The sequence below is a fragment of the Phocoena phocoena genome, chromosome 9 (assembly GCF_963924675.1).
Source record: "Phocoena phocoena chromosome 9, mPhoPho1.1, whole genome shotgun sequence".
Lineage (NCBI taxonomy): Eukaryota > Metazoa > Chordata > Mammalia > Artiodactyla > Phocoenidae > Phocoena > Phocoena phocoena.
The window spans coordinates 98,844,312-98,861,134 of NC_089227.1; the positions used below are offsets into that span (position 1 = coordinate 98,844,312).

At 44.4% G+C, this 16,823-nt stretch overlaps 1 protein-coding gene across 1 annotated transcript in view; it reads left to right on the forward strand.

Moving 5' to 3' along the window:
* Nucleotides 1–16,823, forward strand: part of CUL1 (cullin 1) — a 105,840-nt gene that overhangs the window by 28,401 nt on the left and 60,616 nt on the right. The window contains exon 2 of the mRNA XM_065884352.1: nucleotides 9,515–9,816. Within this exon, the coding sequence (XP_065740424.1) occupies nucleotides 9,677–9,816 (140 nt within the window). The 5' untranslated portion in view covers nucleotides 9,515–9,676. The remainder of the gene's footprint in view (nucleotides 1–9,514; nucleotides 9,817–16,823) is intronic.

Here is a 16,823-nt window from a genome sequence, read left to right on the forward strand (position 1 = left end):
TTTTCTAAAATTTGTCTGTGTTGAAGTAGCCAAAGTTGATTTGTGTGTGGTCTGTTGTGTGACTGTCTTACAGGTTATTTGTGAATTCTCCTGTTGGTGAACATGTGGGTTGTTTCTAGGTTTGCATTTTTGTTCTCGTTCTTATAAACATATGGCAAATGCATGTTTGCATATTTCTTGGTGTGCATAGGCAAACGTTCCTCTAGGTCTAAATCACTGTTTTATCATACATTTCATATCTTATGTGCCACACTGCAGGTGAAAGCCGGGGGTTCTGCATACTTTTAAGCAAGTGTTAGAAAATAAGTAATTACTGAGTAATACCCAGGATCATTCACATTTTAATCAGATTTAAAATGTTACTAAACTAGAAAAGCTACGTTTGGCCGCCTTGTTTGATTTTTTAACAGTGAATTTTAACTGTATTTTCATTTACTCTAATGCTTTATTTTTAGAAGATACTGTAACAGTTTAAGTCCATGCTTTGTTTTTATCTTTTTACATTTTTTCCAAAGCAGTCACGTAACTGAAGCAGCTGTGGTCTTTTTGAAGAACCCTGCTTCATGTATTCCTGTTACAATTCTGATCTGATTGATTTTGCTTTGTTTATTTAACCCTCTTCAACATTGGCTTGTGCCAAAGCATCTGCTAAGTGTGTTTGGTCTTAATTTATAGGAACAGAGGCAGCTATCAGTACTGCATTAATAGACAAAAGTGGTATCTGGGTTTTTTTGAGTATTGGAGGTGAAATTGAGCAGGGGACACAATTCTTTTATTATTTCTAAATTTGTGGGTTTCTCCCCTAGCGTAGAAATGCAGTTACGTTCATTAAAGTCTTAACTTACATTCCTGTCTGTTCTGTATTTCGGGCTTGTTGGGGGATAATATAACACATTAGGAGCATGCACGGAGCTTAGCTGGTGAGACGTGGTCCAGGCCAAGGGCCACGCCCTGTCCCATAAATTAGAAGCCACCCTCTACTGAAACCAGTGGCCTGAGTCCCCTTGTGTCTCCCCAGGGTCTCTCCCATCTCTGAACTAACCCCCCGTAGCTGCATTGTCTGTCCCCAACGACCCAGATTCCTACCCCGGTCCTCCCTGCCCTTCCTGCTTTCCCCGCCTGGTTCTTCATGGAACCTGCTGGAGCCCAATTCCGGGAATGGGAAACTCCTCCTTGCTCTTCCTCAGAGCCTAAGGCCCCTGAAGCCGAGGTGTGGCTGTCGCTCTTCCTCAGCATCCCATGGGCTCCCGTCGAAGGCGGTCTGGGGGCTCCGCTCGTCCCCCTGGTGCTGCCCGACTGCTCAGCCCGCCTGCAGCGGCCATTGTGCCCTGTCACCCTGTCGCAGGCGACGTGGCCTTCGGTGCGTCCACCTCACGTCAGCTCCTCTCGGGCCTGGCCACCCAGCTGCGCCCCTCCCAGCCACAGCCCCCTGCCCTCCCATCCCGCGCTCTTTCTCTGTAGAGAGGATGAGGACATGCGGGCCTTTCCCAGTTGTCGCATCCCCTTGCAGCCTCTTCACGCCTCCATGGCCAGAATTCCTAACGACAGTCTGCATTTCTGTCCCTCCCAGCCCACTCCAGTTTGATTTCTCCCTTAAAACCAGTGAAACCTGCCTTGCTTGGGTCCCCAGTGACGTACGTAGAACTAAAGTCAGAAGCTACATTTCAGATACTGTCACGATGATGAAAATAACAGCTGGCATTTATCGAACACTGCGTGGCCACATTCAACCCTGACCCTCATATATATTAAGTGATTTACCCAAGATCATACAGGAAGTAAATGGCAGCAACCTCCTTAGGCCCAGCCAGCCATGGCCTTCTCTGGCCTCCAGGACTGGTCTCGTTGCTTTCGGCTGTAAAACTTTGCAGGTATGAACTCTGTGGGTTCCCCAGCATCTAGTCAGTTTCTAAATGTTCCTCAGGATTCAGTCTGGGCCCACCTTTTCTGTAATTTCTCTGATTAACTCTGGTTCCCAGACTGAAGTAGTGCCCATCAGAGATGAGCTCTCAAGCACCTCAGATTCACCGGGTCCAAAAGTGAGCTATCTTCCGCCTGTCTTCCCTCTGATGTGTTCTGTCCTGGTAAATGGTTCCATGGTCCATTTATCCTGTAGATACTCATGGGTGTTTATCATATATGCTCAAAGTATGCTCAGAAGAGAAGTCCATAGGAGGCTGCCTGTTGCAGCATTACTTACAACTGTTACAAAGTCAACACCTAGAAGCTCTCTAGCAGGGTGGTGGTGTGATGGACAGTAGAATAGTATATGCCCACGGAACCAGTGAGGCGTATTTCATTAAGTGAGGTGAGGTTTATCTCATTGTTAAATGGAAACGTTACAGAACATTGTGTGGTTGATCCCAAGAGTTAGGACCCTGTAGGGATCAGCACAGATTTACCACCACTCCCCCTTTTTTTTAAAGTTATGTTGTTCCCTGAAACATTAGTGTTTTCTTGAAAGTCCAGTCCTGAGATATGTTCAGGAAAAAATACGCTCTGGCCAAGTCAGTTTGAGTAGGAGATGCTTTATATACTGTTTTTCTGATGGAAATTCATAAGACACATTCACTTATCAAGGCCTCTGAAGTCTTGTAGCAAACAAAATATTTAGCTTCAGTAAAGCTAGCATTTCCCCAGATTCCCTCAATGATCTGTTCAGTTGACATTCCAGTCAGCGTCCGTAGATGGCTGTTATAAGTGCTCTTTTAAGAAAGCCCTTTCCTTACTAACGAAACTGAATTACTGATATCAAAGAGGATGTATTCTGCAGGATTCTTGGAGGTCATTTGGTTAGTTCACACTTGTACTCAAGGAAGGAATCTTATGCACCATTAATCTTCAGAAGCAGGCTGATTCGTTCACGATTTGAATTGTTAGAAAACTTGTTTAATATTGATTCTGTTGGCTTTCATATCCCTTTGGAACAACAGTCTCTTCCATGAGGCAAAGCCTTAAATAGACAACCTCCCTTCTGTTAGATGCCTTTGTTTATTTTGGCTCCTGGGTTCCGCTCCGTTATCTTACTTTCTGGGAGAGAGGAAGGTGAAGGGAGGGCGGGTGGGTGAGCAGTGTTCTCATGCAGGCTTCTGAGCCAGGCTCTGGGGTGGGACGCTACAGCCTGCTCTGCCGTGGGTTCCTGCCCTTGGTTGGCTGCATTCTGTGCCTTGGTCTCCTGTGCTTGGGCCTGTGCTTCCAAATGGTGAAGTGGCAGATCTGCAGATTCTCCCTCCGAAATCTTGAGTGTTCCTCCCGGATGTTCATCACTGCAATTGGTAAACCCTGTGATGTCAGGGACCTACTGTAACAGTACTTTTGAAAACCACCCAACTTCCTAAGTGTATATTTTGTTTCGTTTTGTTTTTAATATCGGCTTCTTGGACATCCTAAGTTTTTTGGCTCTGTGATGTGAATTATTGGGAAAATATTTTTAGCCCTTACCCCAAAGCCATTTACGCCTCTGACTTTTCATGAGGTCGGATTAAGATTATTGATCGTTTTTGATGGCCTGGTTATGAGATGGAGGGTATATGGTTTGTAAAGTGGTTTATTCCTGAAAATTCAACATTGACAGTTAAACCAGTCTTTTTTTTTTTGCGGGGGGAACTGCGTTGGGTCTTCGCTGCTGCGTGCGGGCTTTCTCTAGTTGCAGCGAGCGGGCACTACACTTCGTTGCAGTGCGCGGGCTTCTCACTGCAGTGGCTTCTCTTGTTGCGGAGCACGGGCTGTAGGCCTGTGGCAGTTGTGGCTCGCGGGCTCTAGAGCGCAGGCTCAGTAGTTGTGGCGCACGGGCTTAGTTGCTCCGCGGCATGTGGGATCTTCCCGGACCAGGGCTCGAACCCGTGTCCCCTGCATTGGCAGGCGGATTCTGAACCACTGCGCCACCAGGGAAGCCCCTAAGCCAGTCTTTTATGGGTACCTCTATTATTGTACTTTATTACTCCAAACAGTTTTATAGTCAGACACTGAGTGCTGCATAAACAGGTGAAATCCAGACACACAAACCCGCACACACCCCAAGGTGGAAACCTCCGTGAGCAAAGCATCTTGGTCCATTTGGGCCCCACCCAGGTGCCCCGTCAGGGAAAGACTTGACTCCTGCGCATGGTAAGCAGGTGGCCTCCAGTTAGCGCCGCCCTGCCCGGCCCATTGCAGGGACTGAGCCGGCAGGAGCAGAAAGGCTGCCTCTGCAGCCCTGCGTGCCATGTCCGGGCAGTGCTGGGCACCCAGCTGCCTGCCAGGTGGGGACCACCTCACAGTTCCCTTCCTTCTCTGCCCAGTCCTGCTTCCTCCCCTGCCGCTCACAGGTGTCATCCCTAAGAAGCATCCTCCACCCAAACTCTGTCCCAGCATCTGCTCCAGGGCACCCAGCCTGAGACCAGCAGGTCAGCTGCTATCAGCATGTGACCTGACTTTTAGGGCCTTTTTCTGATGTACTGACTTTTAACATTTCCCTTTAGATTTAGTTTGTTGTAATGTAAGTGATGAATGTTAAATATTAAATATATAAATGTGAGGCTCACTGGGGGATATTAAAAATATAAGATAAGGTTATCCTCTTCAGACTTCTCAATTAAGTCAGTAAGGACATGTGAATTGTTGTGAACCTTGGATCAACTTACATGAATTGTGGAATCTCAGTGGAGACAACTAGAAAAAGGGGATGAGTAGTTTCAAAGGGAAAACAGTAAAGCACCTAAAAGCAGGAGTAGAATACTTGGCTGATTTTTCGGCCTGGTCTCCACATAAGCTGAGATCTGCTGTGGCACCAGATTCCCACGTGTAGACCTAGACACAGAACTTGCGTCATAAAGTAGACTTAACATTTCAACATGAAAAGGTGGTTTTTGGTCTTAGAATACTAGTGACTCTTGACAGAGTAATAAGCTTATAACTGGAATCAGATGTACACTACGAGGAGGAAAGAGCACACTGGGGTGCTGATGTTGAGTGAGGACAACGAGGTGTTGTGAGGAGAATCACTGACTGTTTTATTTGCTGTATCTTAACCTTGCCTCTGGGGCAGGGTTCGGGGTGAGGTTGGTATGACAAGTGCTACCCTGACTTTATACTGCTCTGATATTTGCAGTGTTCTTAGTTTAAAAAGTCAGGCTTTTTTTTTTTTTTTCCCCAACCCAGCTTTCTTAAATTTCAAAATATTTAAATAGATTTCATATTGATACGATTAAGACTGGTTTGTTCTTTCAGACTATCGACTCTTTTCTTTGGAGCTGTGTGGGTTTGTAAGATTAATAGATAACTGGTGCATCTGTTTGTTTATTTTTCTTATGGCTCTGTTAGTGGTTTCCCTGTTTATTGACACCTTAAAAATCAAAGAATCTGGGCTTCCCTGGGGGCGCAGTGGTTGAGAGTCCCCCTGCCGATGCAGGGGACACGGGTTCGTGCCCCGGTCCGGGAGGGTCCCACGTGCTGCGGAGTGGCTGGGCCCGTGAGCCATGGCCGCTGAGCCTGCGCGTCCGGAGCCTGTGCTCCGCAACGGGAGAGGCCACGACAGTGAGAGGCCCGCGTACTGCAAAAAAAAAAAAAAACAAAGAATCTAATGTTTGGACTAGAGTGTTGGGGAGTACTGGCTTGAGAATCCAGAGCTCTGGCCTGGGGTCCTGCCACTTCCTAGCACTGTGACCTTGATCAGCTCTGATTGCTTCGAGTCCGTTTCTTCATCTGTAAAAGGAAGGGCCAGAACCATCTTTTAAGGTTAAACCTCTAATCGTCTGGGACTGTAATTGGCTCTTATGAGCAAACACGTTTGGCACAAATGCCTGGTACATAAAGTTTCCAGTTTACAAGTGGGTTATATACCAAAGATGTGTATGTTAACCCCTTAGATGTTTTATCCCATGGCAGTGGTGTTACGGAAGTGGACCACGTCTGCTTTGATTTACTATTAACAGTACCTAGCCAAGACAGAGGACAATGCCTGGCACAGGGCTGCTTCCTACTGAATATTTGTTAGATAAATATTAACGGTCACGAGATTTCTGTAACATAAGTCTGTTTAAAAACTGTGTTAAAATATGTATACATTTGCAGTGACCAGGATAATACAAAACATGACTAAGTGAAAGAGCAAGAAATAAATTTTAGCCTGAAATCTAGTGTTTGAAGGAAAAAGTTGAAAGGGAACAAGATAGAATTTGTGGAGATGCTCCAGGGGGATTTGGGGCGAGTTTAGATGCTCGATGATGCTGGCATTTCCTTATTTCTAAATCTTTTTAAAACATGTAACTCATCGATTCCTTAATTTACTCTCTCGTTTATTCATGCAAAACATTGATGGAGCTCTGCGCCTGCTCTGAAGTGGGCTCGGAGACACTGTGGTGAGTGAAGAGGCGGCCTCTGTGCCTGGGGATCCTTCACACCGGTACAGGGAGAGAGTCCCAGTAAAGACACAGCCGTGGAGTGTCGACTCTGAGTGAGAGTTAAGGCGGGAAAGGCCTGGAAATGGGCGAACCTGAACCTCGCCTGGGAGTTCCCTAGTGTGTCTCCTGTGGCTGGAAGAGAACTTGACGAAGAGGAGCTTTCCGGGAAGCAGCAGCAAGTGCACAGATGTTCGGGAGTGGAAAGGGGACGGGCACGTCCAAGAACGGAGGACAGGGTCTGTGTGGCTGTCCCCAGGGGGGTGAAGGGGCAGTTTTGTACGAGGCGAACGAGGAGAGAGATGTGACTCTGCCGTAGTAAGGATTTCTCTGCTGCGGCTGCCTTTGCTCTCAGGATGACAGCCTAGTCAGAGCGACAGTTTTAGACTCAACTGCTGTGTGAAGAATAGATGGGGCGTGACATAAATACTGGGAGATATGGGAGTCCAGTTGAGACTATGAAAATAGTGGTCCAGGTAAGAGAGGATGGGGATGGTTATTGGAAGGGGAAGTAGAGATGAATGAGTGGATTTGAAATGACCTTGAGAGTTAAAATCTGTAGCAGCTGAATGTGAAAGATGAGGGATAAGGCATTAGAATTATTCCCAGGTTTCGTGTGTGTGGGTACGTGGAGTTGCCACTTACTGAGGTGGGCGGTACTGGTGGAGAATGGAGGCTGGAGGAAGATCCTGAGTCCAGTTGTGGGTCTGCTGGGTTTGAGACATAGGAGAAGATGTGAACTGGATACAGAGATAGGCCTGGAGTTCGGAGAAGTCTGGGCTGGAGGTGAACGTCGTGAGTGGCTGGCCTGTGGAGGTTTGAAGAAAGAAGGGTTGATGCATCCCCATCCTATGCTTATGTGTCATAATTGAATTTACTTTTCTAAGGGCCCAGTTGACATGATAAGGTGAGAGGCAAAGATAGAAATGGGGAAAGTCGAGGGACTTCCCTGGTGGTGCAGTGGTTAAAGCTCTGCGCTCCCAATGCGGGGGCCCGGGTTCCATCCCTGGTCGGGGAACTAGATCCCGCGTGTATGCCACAACTAGGGAGCCCGCGTGCCGCAACCAAGACCCAGCACAACCAAGTAAATAAATAAATAAATGTTTTTAAAAATGAGTTTAAAAAAATGGGGAAAGTTGAACATTTTCAGTTGCCGGTAGAAATTAGAAGAGAAGAAAAGGAAGTAAATAGAGCATCTAGATGGGTCTGAGAAAGCTTACGGCCTAAGGTAGAATTACCTGAATTGTGAGTCTGGGAAATTAAAGTGATAATTTCCCTTTAGGGAAAAGCTAAGTAAGTGGCAGGGAATGGAGTGTAGGTTTAAATAGGGACGCTGTCGGGTGGCGCTGCCAGTCCGCAGTGCCCTGATTCCTGTCAGGTGGGGCGTTAGTATGTACCATCCAAGGCAGAGGAAAAGCAGATTGAAATTATATTAGGAAACACTTGCAAAGCGGTTGCTGAGTTGTTAGTTTCTTAAAACTTGGGGATTCGTTCTTGTTAGACATCGTTATATTTCACATTTGGACATACCTATTTGAATGTATGACATAAAATATTTTCAGGATCAGGAATGATGTCATGGTTTCATAAAATATTAAGTCCCATAGCTTGGGTTATAAATAATTAGATGATTTATGCTTCCAAAGTGCAGACTTAATCCATATGCATGACCTACGTTGTCCTTAAATGTGCCTTAGACTACGGAGAGCTCTATAATGCCGTTGAAGATGCAGGATGCGCTGAATCCCTTGCAGACTTTGACAACCCATTCTTCCTGTTCCAGATACCACTTACGTTCCAACAACATTTATTTTTTGGAGCCATTAAAATAATTCAGTGTTCCCTAGTTTTGCACCACAAATACTTGTTTAAAAGCCTCCACAGGGCTTCCCTGGTGGCGCAGTGGTTGAGAGTCCGCCTGCCGATGCAGGGGACACGGGTTCGTGCCCAGGTCCGGGAAGATTCCGCATGCCGCGGAGTGGCTGGGCTCATGAGCCATGGCCACTGGGCCTGTGCTCCGCAACGGGAGAGGCCACAGCGGTGAGAGGCCCGCGTACCGCAAAAAAAAAAAAAAAAAAGCCTCCACATTTTGATGTGATGTACATAGACAATCCTTAAAGTATGTCTGTAATGTTTTGTATTGGGAAGTACTGACTTAATACAATATTGGATAGCTGAAGTTCTTTATCTGTGGATCCATAATCCTGAGACATTATAAATTGTATTTTGCAGTAGCTTCATTCACTTAGAAATAATCGCAATTACCACTTGTCACATGTTTACTGTGTGTTAAATAGATTTGCCCCCATTTTGCAGGCTGGGAAATTGAGGCTTAGAGCAGTGAGAAGTTAAGTAACTTGCCCGAGACCACATATTTGTAGGTATGGAGCTGAGCTTCAAACCCGGGTCTCCCTAAATTGAGGGAGCATTTTAAATTTTGGTAATTCTTACCCAGTTCCCTTCTGAAAAGAGAGTGACCAGGAATTCACTGGCGGTCCAGTGGTTAGGACTCGGCACTTTCACTGCCGGGGCCCAGGTTCAGTCCCTGATTGCGGAGGACTAAGATCCCACGAGCCGCCGGGCGCTCGGCACCAAAAGCGGGGTGGGGGGGGGGGAGTGGGGCAGAGTGACCATTTTCCTCACCTTCAGCCTCAACAACATTTGCATTTTGCCAGATGCTAAGTGAAAAGTGTTTTAAATTCCCAGGTAACTAGTGAGATTGAATGTTTGGCTTTTTGTACTAGCTATTTTTGTTTCTTTTTCTGGAAATTTCCTTTGTCTTTTTCCCTTTGAGTTTGTCTTTCTGTTACGTAGGTCAAGTAATATAGTTTAAGTTTTGATACCTTTAGAAGGCCTGCAAAGTAACATGTTGGTTGTGCTTGTGTCCGTTTTACCCAGCTTTTCTTGTGAGCACTGATAGTCATAATGATTTTGAACTAAACGTCTCTGTGAGCACAGACCATGTAATATGAGTGTGTTTCCACACGGATAGAGAAACACTCTCTGGATTAGAGTGGTACCTGCTGAGGCCTGCAGACTATATATGCCGTGTGGCAGGCATCCTATCCCACCCCTGCTCCCACCCCAACGCAGGATGTTGAAAAAGGATTAATTAGTTCCCTTTATTTCTTCTTCAGGTTTGCCTGCAATGAGATTTCATTCTCTGCCTTTAAAGGAAGTCCTTTCTGAACTGCTGTGAATAAATCTGGAATGATACTGTATATTTTCATCTAATGGAGCAGTAGCTGTACCTTGAATGAGGATTGCTGCACTGGACGACTTCAGAATACTATTCAACGATGTCATCCAGCAGGAGTCAGAATCCCCACGGACTGAAGCAGATTGGCCTTGATCAGATCTGGGACGACCTCAGAGCTGGAATCCAGCAAGTGTATACCAGACAAAGTATGGCGAAATCCAGATACATGGAACTCTACACGTATCCTCCTGCTTGAGCTGTGATCGATCTGCTTAGGATTTTGATTATTTACTGGTCTGATCTGTGAGTTGTTAGAAATTTTACGTCACGTGTTCTCTTCCAGTTCATCCTGTAATGTAAGACTCGTTTTTCGCTTTAAAAGTTAACTCATTTACTCTTCTTTGTTTTGAGCCGAGGTGAAATTGGCTACTTGGTCGTCTAAAGCAGTGCTGCTCAGGACAGCAGCCTGTAGCGGCACGTGGCTGTTTACATTTGAAATCATTAGTCGTGGTAGCCGTGTTTTCAAGTGCTCAGTAGGTAATAGACTGCTTTTATCATTGCAGGAAGTTCTGCTGGACAACGCTGGTTAAAGCCGGGGAGCATTGGTTTCTGTATTGTGCCAGGCTGCCTTCATGCTATGGGGGCAGAGTGGAATAGCTTGCATCAGAAGCGGTCTGATCCACAAAGCTGTGTATTTACTCTCTGGTCCTTTATGGGACAGGTTTGCTGACTCCCGTCTAAAGGGTCACCACATAGAGCAAAAGTTGTACTGTTGTGGCCTTGTTTTACAAATAACGTGTTCAGGTGTTTCACTCACTGTTACGTGGTCCACGATGGGTGCAGGGGACCGCTGTGTGCTACGAAGGATATGTTGTCTGTTGTATACAGTCGGCCCTCCTGATCCGCAGATGTGGAACTCCAACTGTGCTAGCCACTTTACATAAGGAACTTGAGGATCCACGGGTTTTGGTATTGTTGGCGGGGAGCGTTCCTGGAACCTGTCCCCCACAGGTATCGAGGGACGCCTGTACTCCAAGACATACTATTTAACTTGTAGAGTTTCTTGATTCCGTTCAAATATAAGAAGTTGCAATTTAAGCTAACTCACCAAAGAGCAGGTTGCTGGTTCTCGGAGTTTAAAGTTGCCAGTTCAGTGGAGGTTTAAGTAAATCTTTAATATGTATCAGTGATTGTCAATGCGATATTCCAGTATGCCCTCAACTATGCTAATGTTTTATAATCTGAAAAAATTAACATTAATTTAAATAGATATGAACTATATGTCTGTCTCTAAATTTAAACCTTACTGTAAGTATGTACAGATATTCATAAATGTGTATATACTTACACTGTAGAATACTTTTAAAAAAAACAGCTTTAGTGAAATATAATTCACATACCCAAAAAACTCACCCCTTTTTAAGTGTACAATGCAGCAGTTTTTAGTATAGGCCCATGTTGTGCAAGCGTAACCGCTGTCTAAATTTAGAGTATTTTCATCACCGTCCTGTCCCCACCCCCCCCAAAGAAACTACCCATATTAGCAGTCACTTCCCATTCTGTCCTCCCCCAGGTTCTGGCAACTGCTAACCTACTTTCTGTCTCTGTGAATTTGCCTGTTCTGGACATTTCACATAAATGGAATCACACAGTGTCTGGCCTTTGTGATTGGCTTCTTTCACTTAGCATAATGTCTTCAGGCTTCCTCCTTGTAGCACGTGTCGGCACATCATTCCTTTTTATGTCTGAGTTGAATGTGTATTCCATATTTTGTTTATCCATCAGTAATGGATATCTGGGTTGTTTCTACTTTTTGGCTATTATGAATATTGTATATGAGTTTCTGTGTGGACATGTGTTTTTTATTCTCTTAGATATATATGCAGGAGTGGAACTGCTGGGTCGTGATATGTAGAACACTTTTAAGGACAGTAGAATCTTTGCAAATGAGAGGATATTGACCCACTCGAGGCTTGTGGCTTGCTAGGTATGATGGGTTGTCGTTGTTTTTTAAATTCTTGTAAGTAATAGATATAAAGATGGTGATTCCAGTTGTGAAGACGATAAGGCACTTAGTTGGATTCCGGGTGTGCAAACAACAGGGGAGCCCTAGTGTAGACATCATGGAAATTTAGCTGCTGGTTTGTCTCTGGGGAATTTATTAGTTGTAATTTTTGACCAACTCAGACTGGTCCTTAGCCCAATCAAATGTTTTGCTCTTAGAACTCTGAGGAAGTAGAGACTTGTCTGCTTGCTGCAATTACTAAATTCTTTTATTCTACAAATAATTATAATTGGTAGTTCTGACACCTTCAATTTTAATTTTTTTAGGAATACTATTAAATTGAGTATTCTTCCAGTTTTGTCTGAGAAAATAATAACTGCATATATTTAATAGGAGTGGAGAATCTGAACTGAGTCTAAAGCATCTGACTTGACTTCTTTAGATATTATGAAATAATATCTATGAAATCACAGCTACCATTTGAGTCCTGTGTGTCAGACATTGTGCTAAGAACCGTCTACATGTTATTGAAGGCTTACATCACCCACGGGGGTTGGTGGTAGTAGCCCTCCTCTAGTGCTGTCAGAAACATGATCTCCAAAACGCAAGTAACTTGCCTAGTTGTTACAGCAACCATTGGGCAGTGATGATGCCTGTCTAAAATTCTTAGTAGCCTGAATGTAGAAACTGCCTTTATCCACTCACTGTATGGCCTTCAGATTTTGTATGTGAATGAATCACTGTTCCCAAAGTATTTTCTATATTTTTCTTATGAAGTTCCAAAGAAGAGGGTTTGATCAACTCTTAATTATTAACTTTTAGGATACAGATGAAACAGAATGTCTATTTGTATTCATTAATTTAATTACTGAACATCATAAAATTTTATTCCCCCCTTTACCTGCATTTTTAACATCAGTGTTATTTTCCTAAGTAGAAGACCTTGAGTCATCTGGCACAGTTTTCTAGAACACATCTACACTTCCATTTCAGTTAGTTAACATACAGTATTTTTGGAAACTGTGTGTCGCCATACCACAGTTTTATCCCAGCCTCAGTTTACATAACAGTATTTTTAAGTTTTCTCTTTCGGGTGTATGTTCAGCCTCCCATGTAACCGCTTAACTGCATCGCCCTTTAAAATAATCTCCCCCAGGCTGGTCTCCAGTGACAGATGATTTAACACTTTGGATTGTGAGGTTGTGTTTCAGGCTTGGAGGTACTTTCGGTCCCAGGAAGAAGGAGCAGACTGTGCATCTCCCTGCTGTAGTGTCACCCTTCACAGTCCTGGCCTTATGGGGAGCTGGTGAGGGAGAGTGGGTCAGAAAGGGAGGAGAGGGAAACTGCCTGAGAGAAGAATGAGGGATCCTTTCCCCGTAATTGTAGCCAGTAGCTAATAGCTAGATTTGTAACCCTTCGTTCATCCTGGAGAACCATGTGACATGTTTTCTAGAGAAAAGTAACCTACTTCTGGATGTGAAACATACTCTTCGAGCTTTTAGGAACCTCTGGCGTTTATTGGTGCTATAACAAGAAGGTGGGTTATTATACAGCCTAAACATTTTTCTTGATTTTTCAACTCAGAATGGCAAAGGAAAGAGAAGGGAACTTGGGGAAAAAAAAAAAAAAAAAGTCCCAGAGCATCTACAGTCAGAAAGATCTAGTTCAATTAACTTTGTTTCTGGCCATTTCACAGACGTTTCCTTTTTCTTCTAAAGTTTAGCCGGAGGCTCTCGCTCCCCCACTGTATGTCTGTTCAGCACTTATATTCGGTTCTGATTTTCTAGGACGTCTTAGATATGTAGAGTTACAGTACAGTGACTTTTTTTTTTTCTTTTCTTTTTTTTTTTTGCAGTAAAATGTAGGAGTACATTCTCAGTGAAGGTATTTGGACATTTTTCATCTTGTATACTTTTTATTCAGGACTCTTACATTCATCTGATTTTGCTCACCTAATGAGCATGGCTTACAGCAAATAAACCTAAATGTACAGAAGTATTTTTTCCAAATGTATGCGACTGTTCATATATATATATATATATATATATATGTGTGTGTGTGTGTGTGTGTGTGTCCATACTTTTAGAGTATGGTTCTGAAGGATGTAACTGGTTCACAGAAGGAAGAAATGCAAATGGTCAGTAAGCATATAGGAAAATTTTCAACCTCTTAATTATTAAAGAAATGAAGAATTAAAAAAATTTTAAACTTATCATGTTGAAAACATTTCTAAAGAAATGGTCGTAGCCAGTGTTGGCCAGAGTGAAGGGAGCTGGAGCCCCTTCATTCAGGTGGGAGTGTTAGTTTGCTATGATCTTTCTGGAGAAATTTAGAAATACAAAGACGTAAAAATGTACTTTGGTCTGGTGATTTTTTAACTTTTAACTCTGTCCTAAGGAAACAGTTGTGTCCAAATTGTATGTGCAAGGTTGTTCGGAATACTTTAATAATAGGAAACAACAGAAAACAACCTCAGCCTTCAACATTAAGGACTTGGTATAAAATAGCTATAAACAGCCATTAAAAATTCATTGAAGACTATTCATTGACATGTAATAATGTTCATAATAACGGGGAAAGCAGGGTAGGAAGTGGTCTGTGTGCTGTGAACCCTCACGGCATCCTCTCTGCTTTTGAAAAGCTTTCCGTAGTATTGAAAGTGGCTATCCATATGTATTGGGCTTATAGATGACTTAAAAAAAAAACTGATCTGTGCTTTCTAGATTTTCAGTATAGAACATGCATTTTAAAATACAGTTATTTCATTTTTGCTGGTTTTCCTTATGCAAATATAGGTCCTAGTTATTATACTTACTTGCAAAATCCTCCCTACCTTTCATTACTGAGACCGTACTATTAAAATAGTTTATGGGATTGAGAAATTTTATCTACCTTTGAGAGAGAACCCACAGAAATGATAATTACATTGCATAGTTGTCTCTAGAAGCAACTTTTTTGGTTTATTAGTATAAATGTGGTATGTTCAGCTTTTATCTTCTAAATCTGATTCATAGTGTATATACTTAGAGCACTTTGAGCGTTGTTGAGACAGATTTTATAGTTAATCACAGTCCATCATTGCATGGAGTCTCTGCCTTTGAAATAAGTGTGAACTTACTTGCTTCGTCTGGGATTTTCCTTTTCAACGCTGTACCTACCACAGCCTAGAGAGAACTTGATTCTTTTATAACTTTACAGGCGACAGTGCAGGATGGTAGGCAGGCCTGCCTCCTGCCACTGGCTGCAGGTGGGACGTTTGTTGACACGAAGATAGGAAGTATTTTCAACACAACTTTTAGTGCAGAACCTTTCCAAATGATTTTCATACGAGCAATTGCTTAAATTTCCACTAAGTTCAGTTGGATAAAGAAGTGGTAGTAGAAAGTGGTTCCGTTCTGTTTAGTTTTGCTTCTTCAATTGACTTGTCTTTTACAAAATGAAAATGGCTTGAGTTTGGTAGTAACTAAAAGTCACAAATTGATTCCCCAGATGTGTTGACTTTATGTAGACAGGCCTGGTGCTGTGTGGTAACAGACAGTGGTGGCATCTGCCTTATCCTAAAGCATTTGCAGGCTCCCTTGGCCTCACAGCTGGGACAGCGTGTCGTCACACACAGCACCTGGGATGACAGCAGCGGGGCGGGCACCCAGGAGACGGCTGCATGTCACCGGACCCCTTTCGCGGTGACTTGTCCCAACCAGTCACGCAAGAAGTGTGTTTTGGCAAATGCCGGAGCAGTTGTAGGATACGGAAGAGTCGTAGGCCCGTTTTGGAGGCAGAACCAGGCTCGGCTCTCGAACACCAAGTGCCGCGAGGCCACCGTGCCATCCTGGCCGCCTGCATGCAGAGACCCCAGGTGTCTGCCTAGGGTCCCACTTACTGCCCGCCTCTGGCCAAAGGAACTCTTCCAGGGAACCTTTTGAAAACAAGCTCAAAGTTCTGAAAGTCAGATACGGGGGTTTGTCAGGCTCTCGCTGAAGTACAGGCTCTCGCTGAAGTACTGAAACAACCACCCACTGACTATTGAAGGAAGCTTCGATTTAATTGCCTGTTAGGTTTTTAGTTTATTTTTACCTCTTGAGGGTTTTTTCCCCTTATTTCCTCTTAATTCCCATATTTAACTTTTCTTCATATTCTATTTTGTTTTTGCTTTAAAAATCATTTTAGACCTGACCATTTTACTTTCAAATCTGAGTCATATTTACTGAGTTTTTACAGTCATCACTTAGAGTCAATGCCTTGTTGACACGCAGCTCACTGTGTCGGAAGGGCAGGTGGTACAGGTGGGCTTGGGACGGGGGGCCGCAGGAGGAGCCCCTGCTCTTCAGCCAGAAGCCTGAGATCGGTGGTTTCCCGCAGTGGAATGAACCACCCCCAGCAATCACGGGCCACCCCCCTTCCAGAGCCCCCCTCAGGCCCAGCTGGTCCTCCCCGTCCAGGTGACACGCGGGACGTACCAGTGACGTGTGTGGAGGGCCGATCCCCTGCACAGACGACTTCTCCCTGCAGCTTCTTTTTTTTTTAATTAAAAAATTTTTTTTAATTTATTTATTTTTGGCTGCGTTGGGTCTTCATTGCTGCACGCGGGCTTTCTCTAGTTGTGGTGAGTGGGGGCTACTCTTCATTGCGGTTCGCGGGCTTCTCATTACAGTGGCTTCTCTTGTCGCAGAGCACGGACTCTCGGTGTATGGGCTCAGTAGTTGAAGCATGCAGGCTCAGTAGTTGTGGCTCATGGGCTCTAGAGCGCAGGCTCAGTAGTTGTGGCACATGGGCTTGGTTGCTCCACGGCATGTGGGATCTTCCTGGACCAGGGCTCGAACCCGTGTCCCCTGCATTGGCAGGCGGATTCTTAACCACTGCACCACCAGGGAAGTCCCCTCCCTGCAGCTTCTGATAGACATCAGGAGTCTGCTTTTTCCTTTTCTGATAGCATTTCCCCACACAGTTGATTTTAAAACCAAGAAAAAACACTACAAAGTGAAGATTGCACGTCATTAGAGCTCCGTGGGTCTCACCTTTCTGCTGACGCAGCTTGGGCTCAGAGCGCAGCTGGTGCCGTTCTTTAGTGAAAGGCGTTCACGACTCCCTCAGAAGCATCCACCGGTTGGTATCTTCCCGATAAACTTTGTGTCAGTTTCCTCTTCAGGAAAACAGCCAGCATGGGCCCCCAGGCCAGCATCTTCTATGAGGCATAGCCCGGCTTCGGGCTGAAGTCTTCCACAGTCAGGCGCAACTACCCATT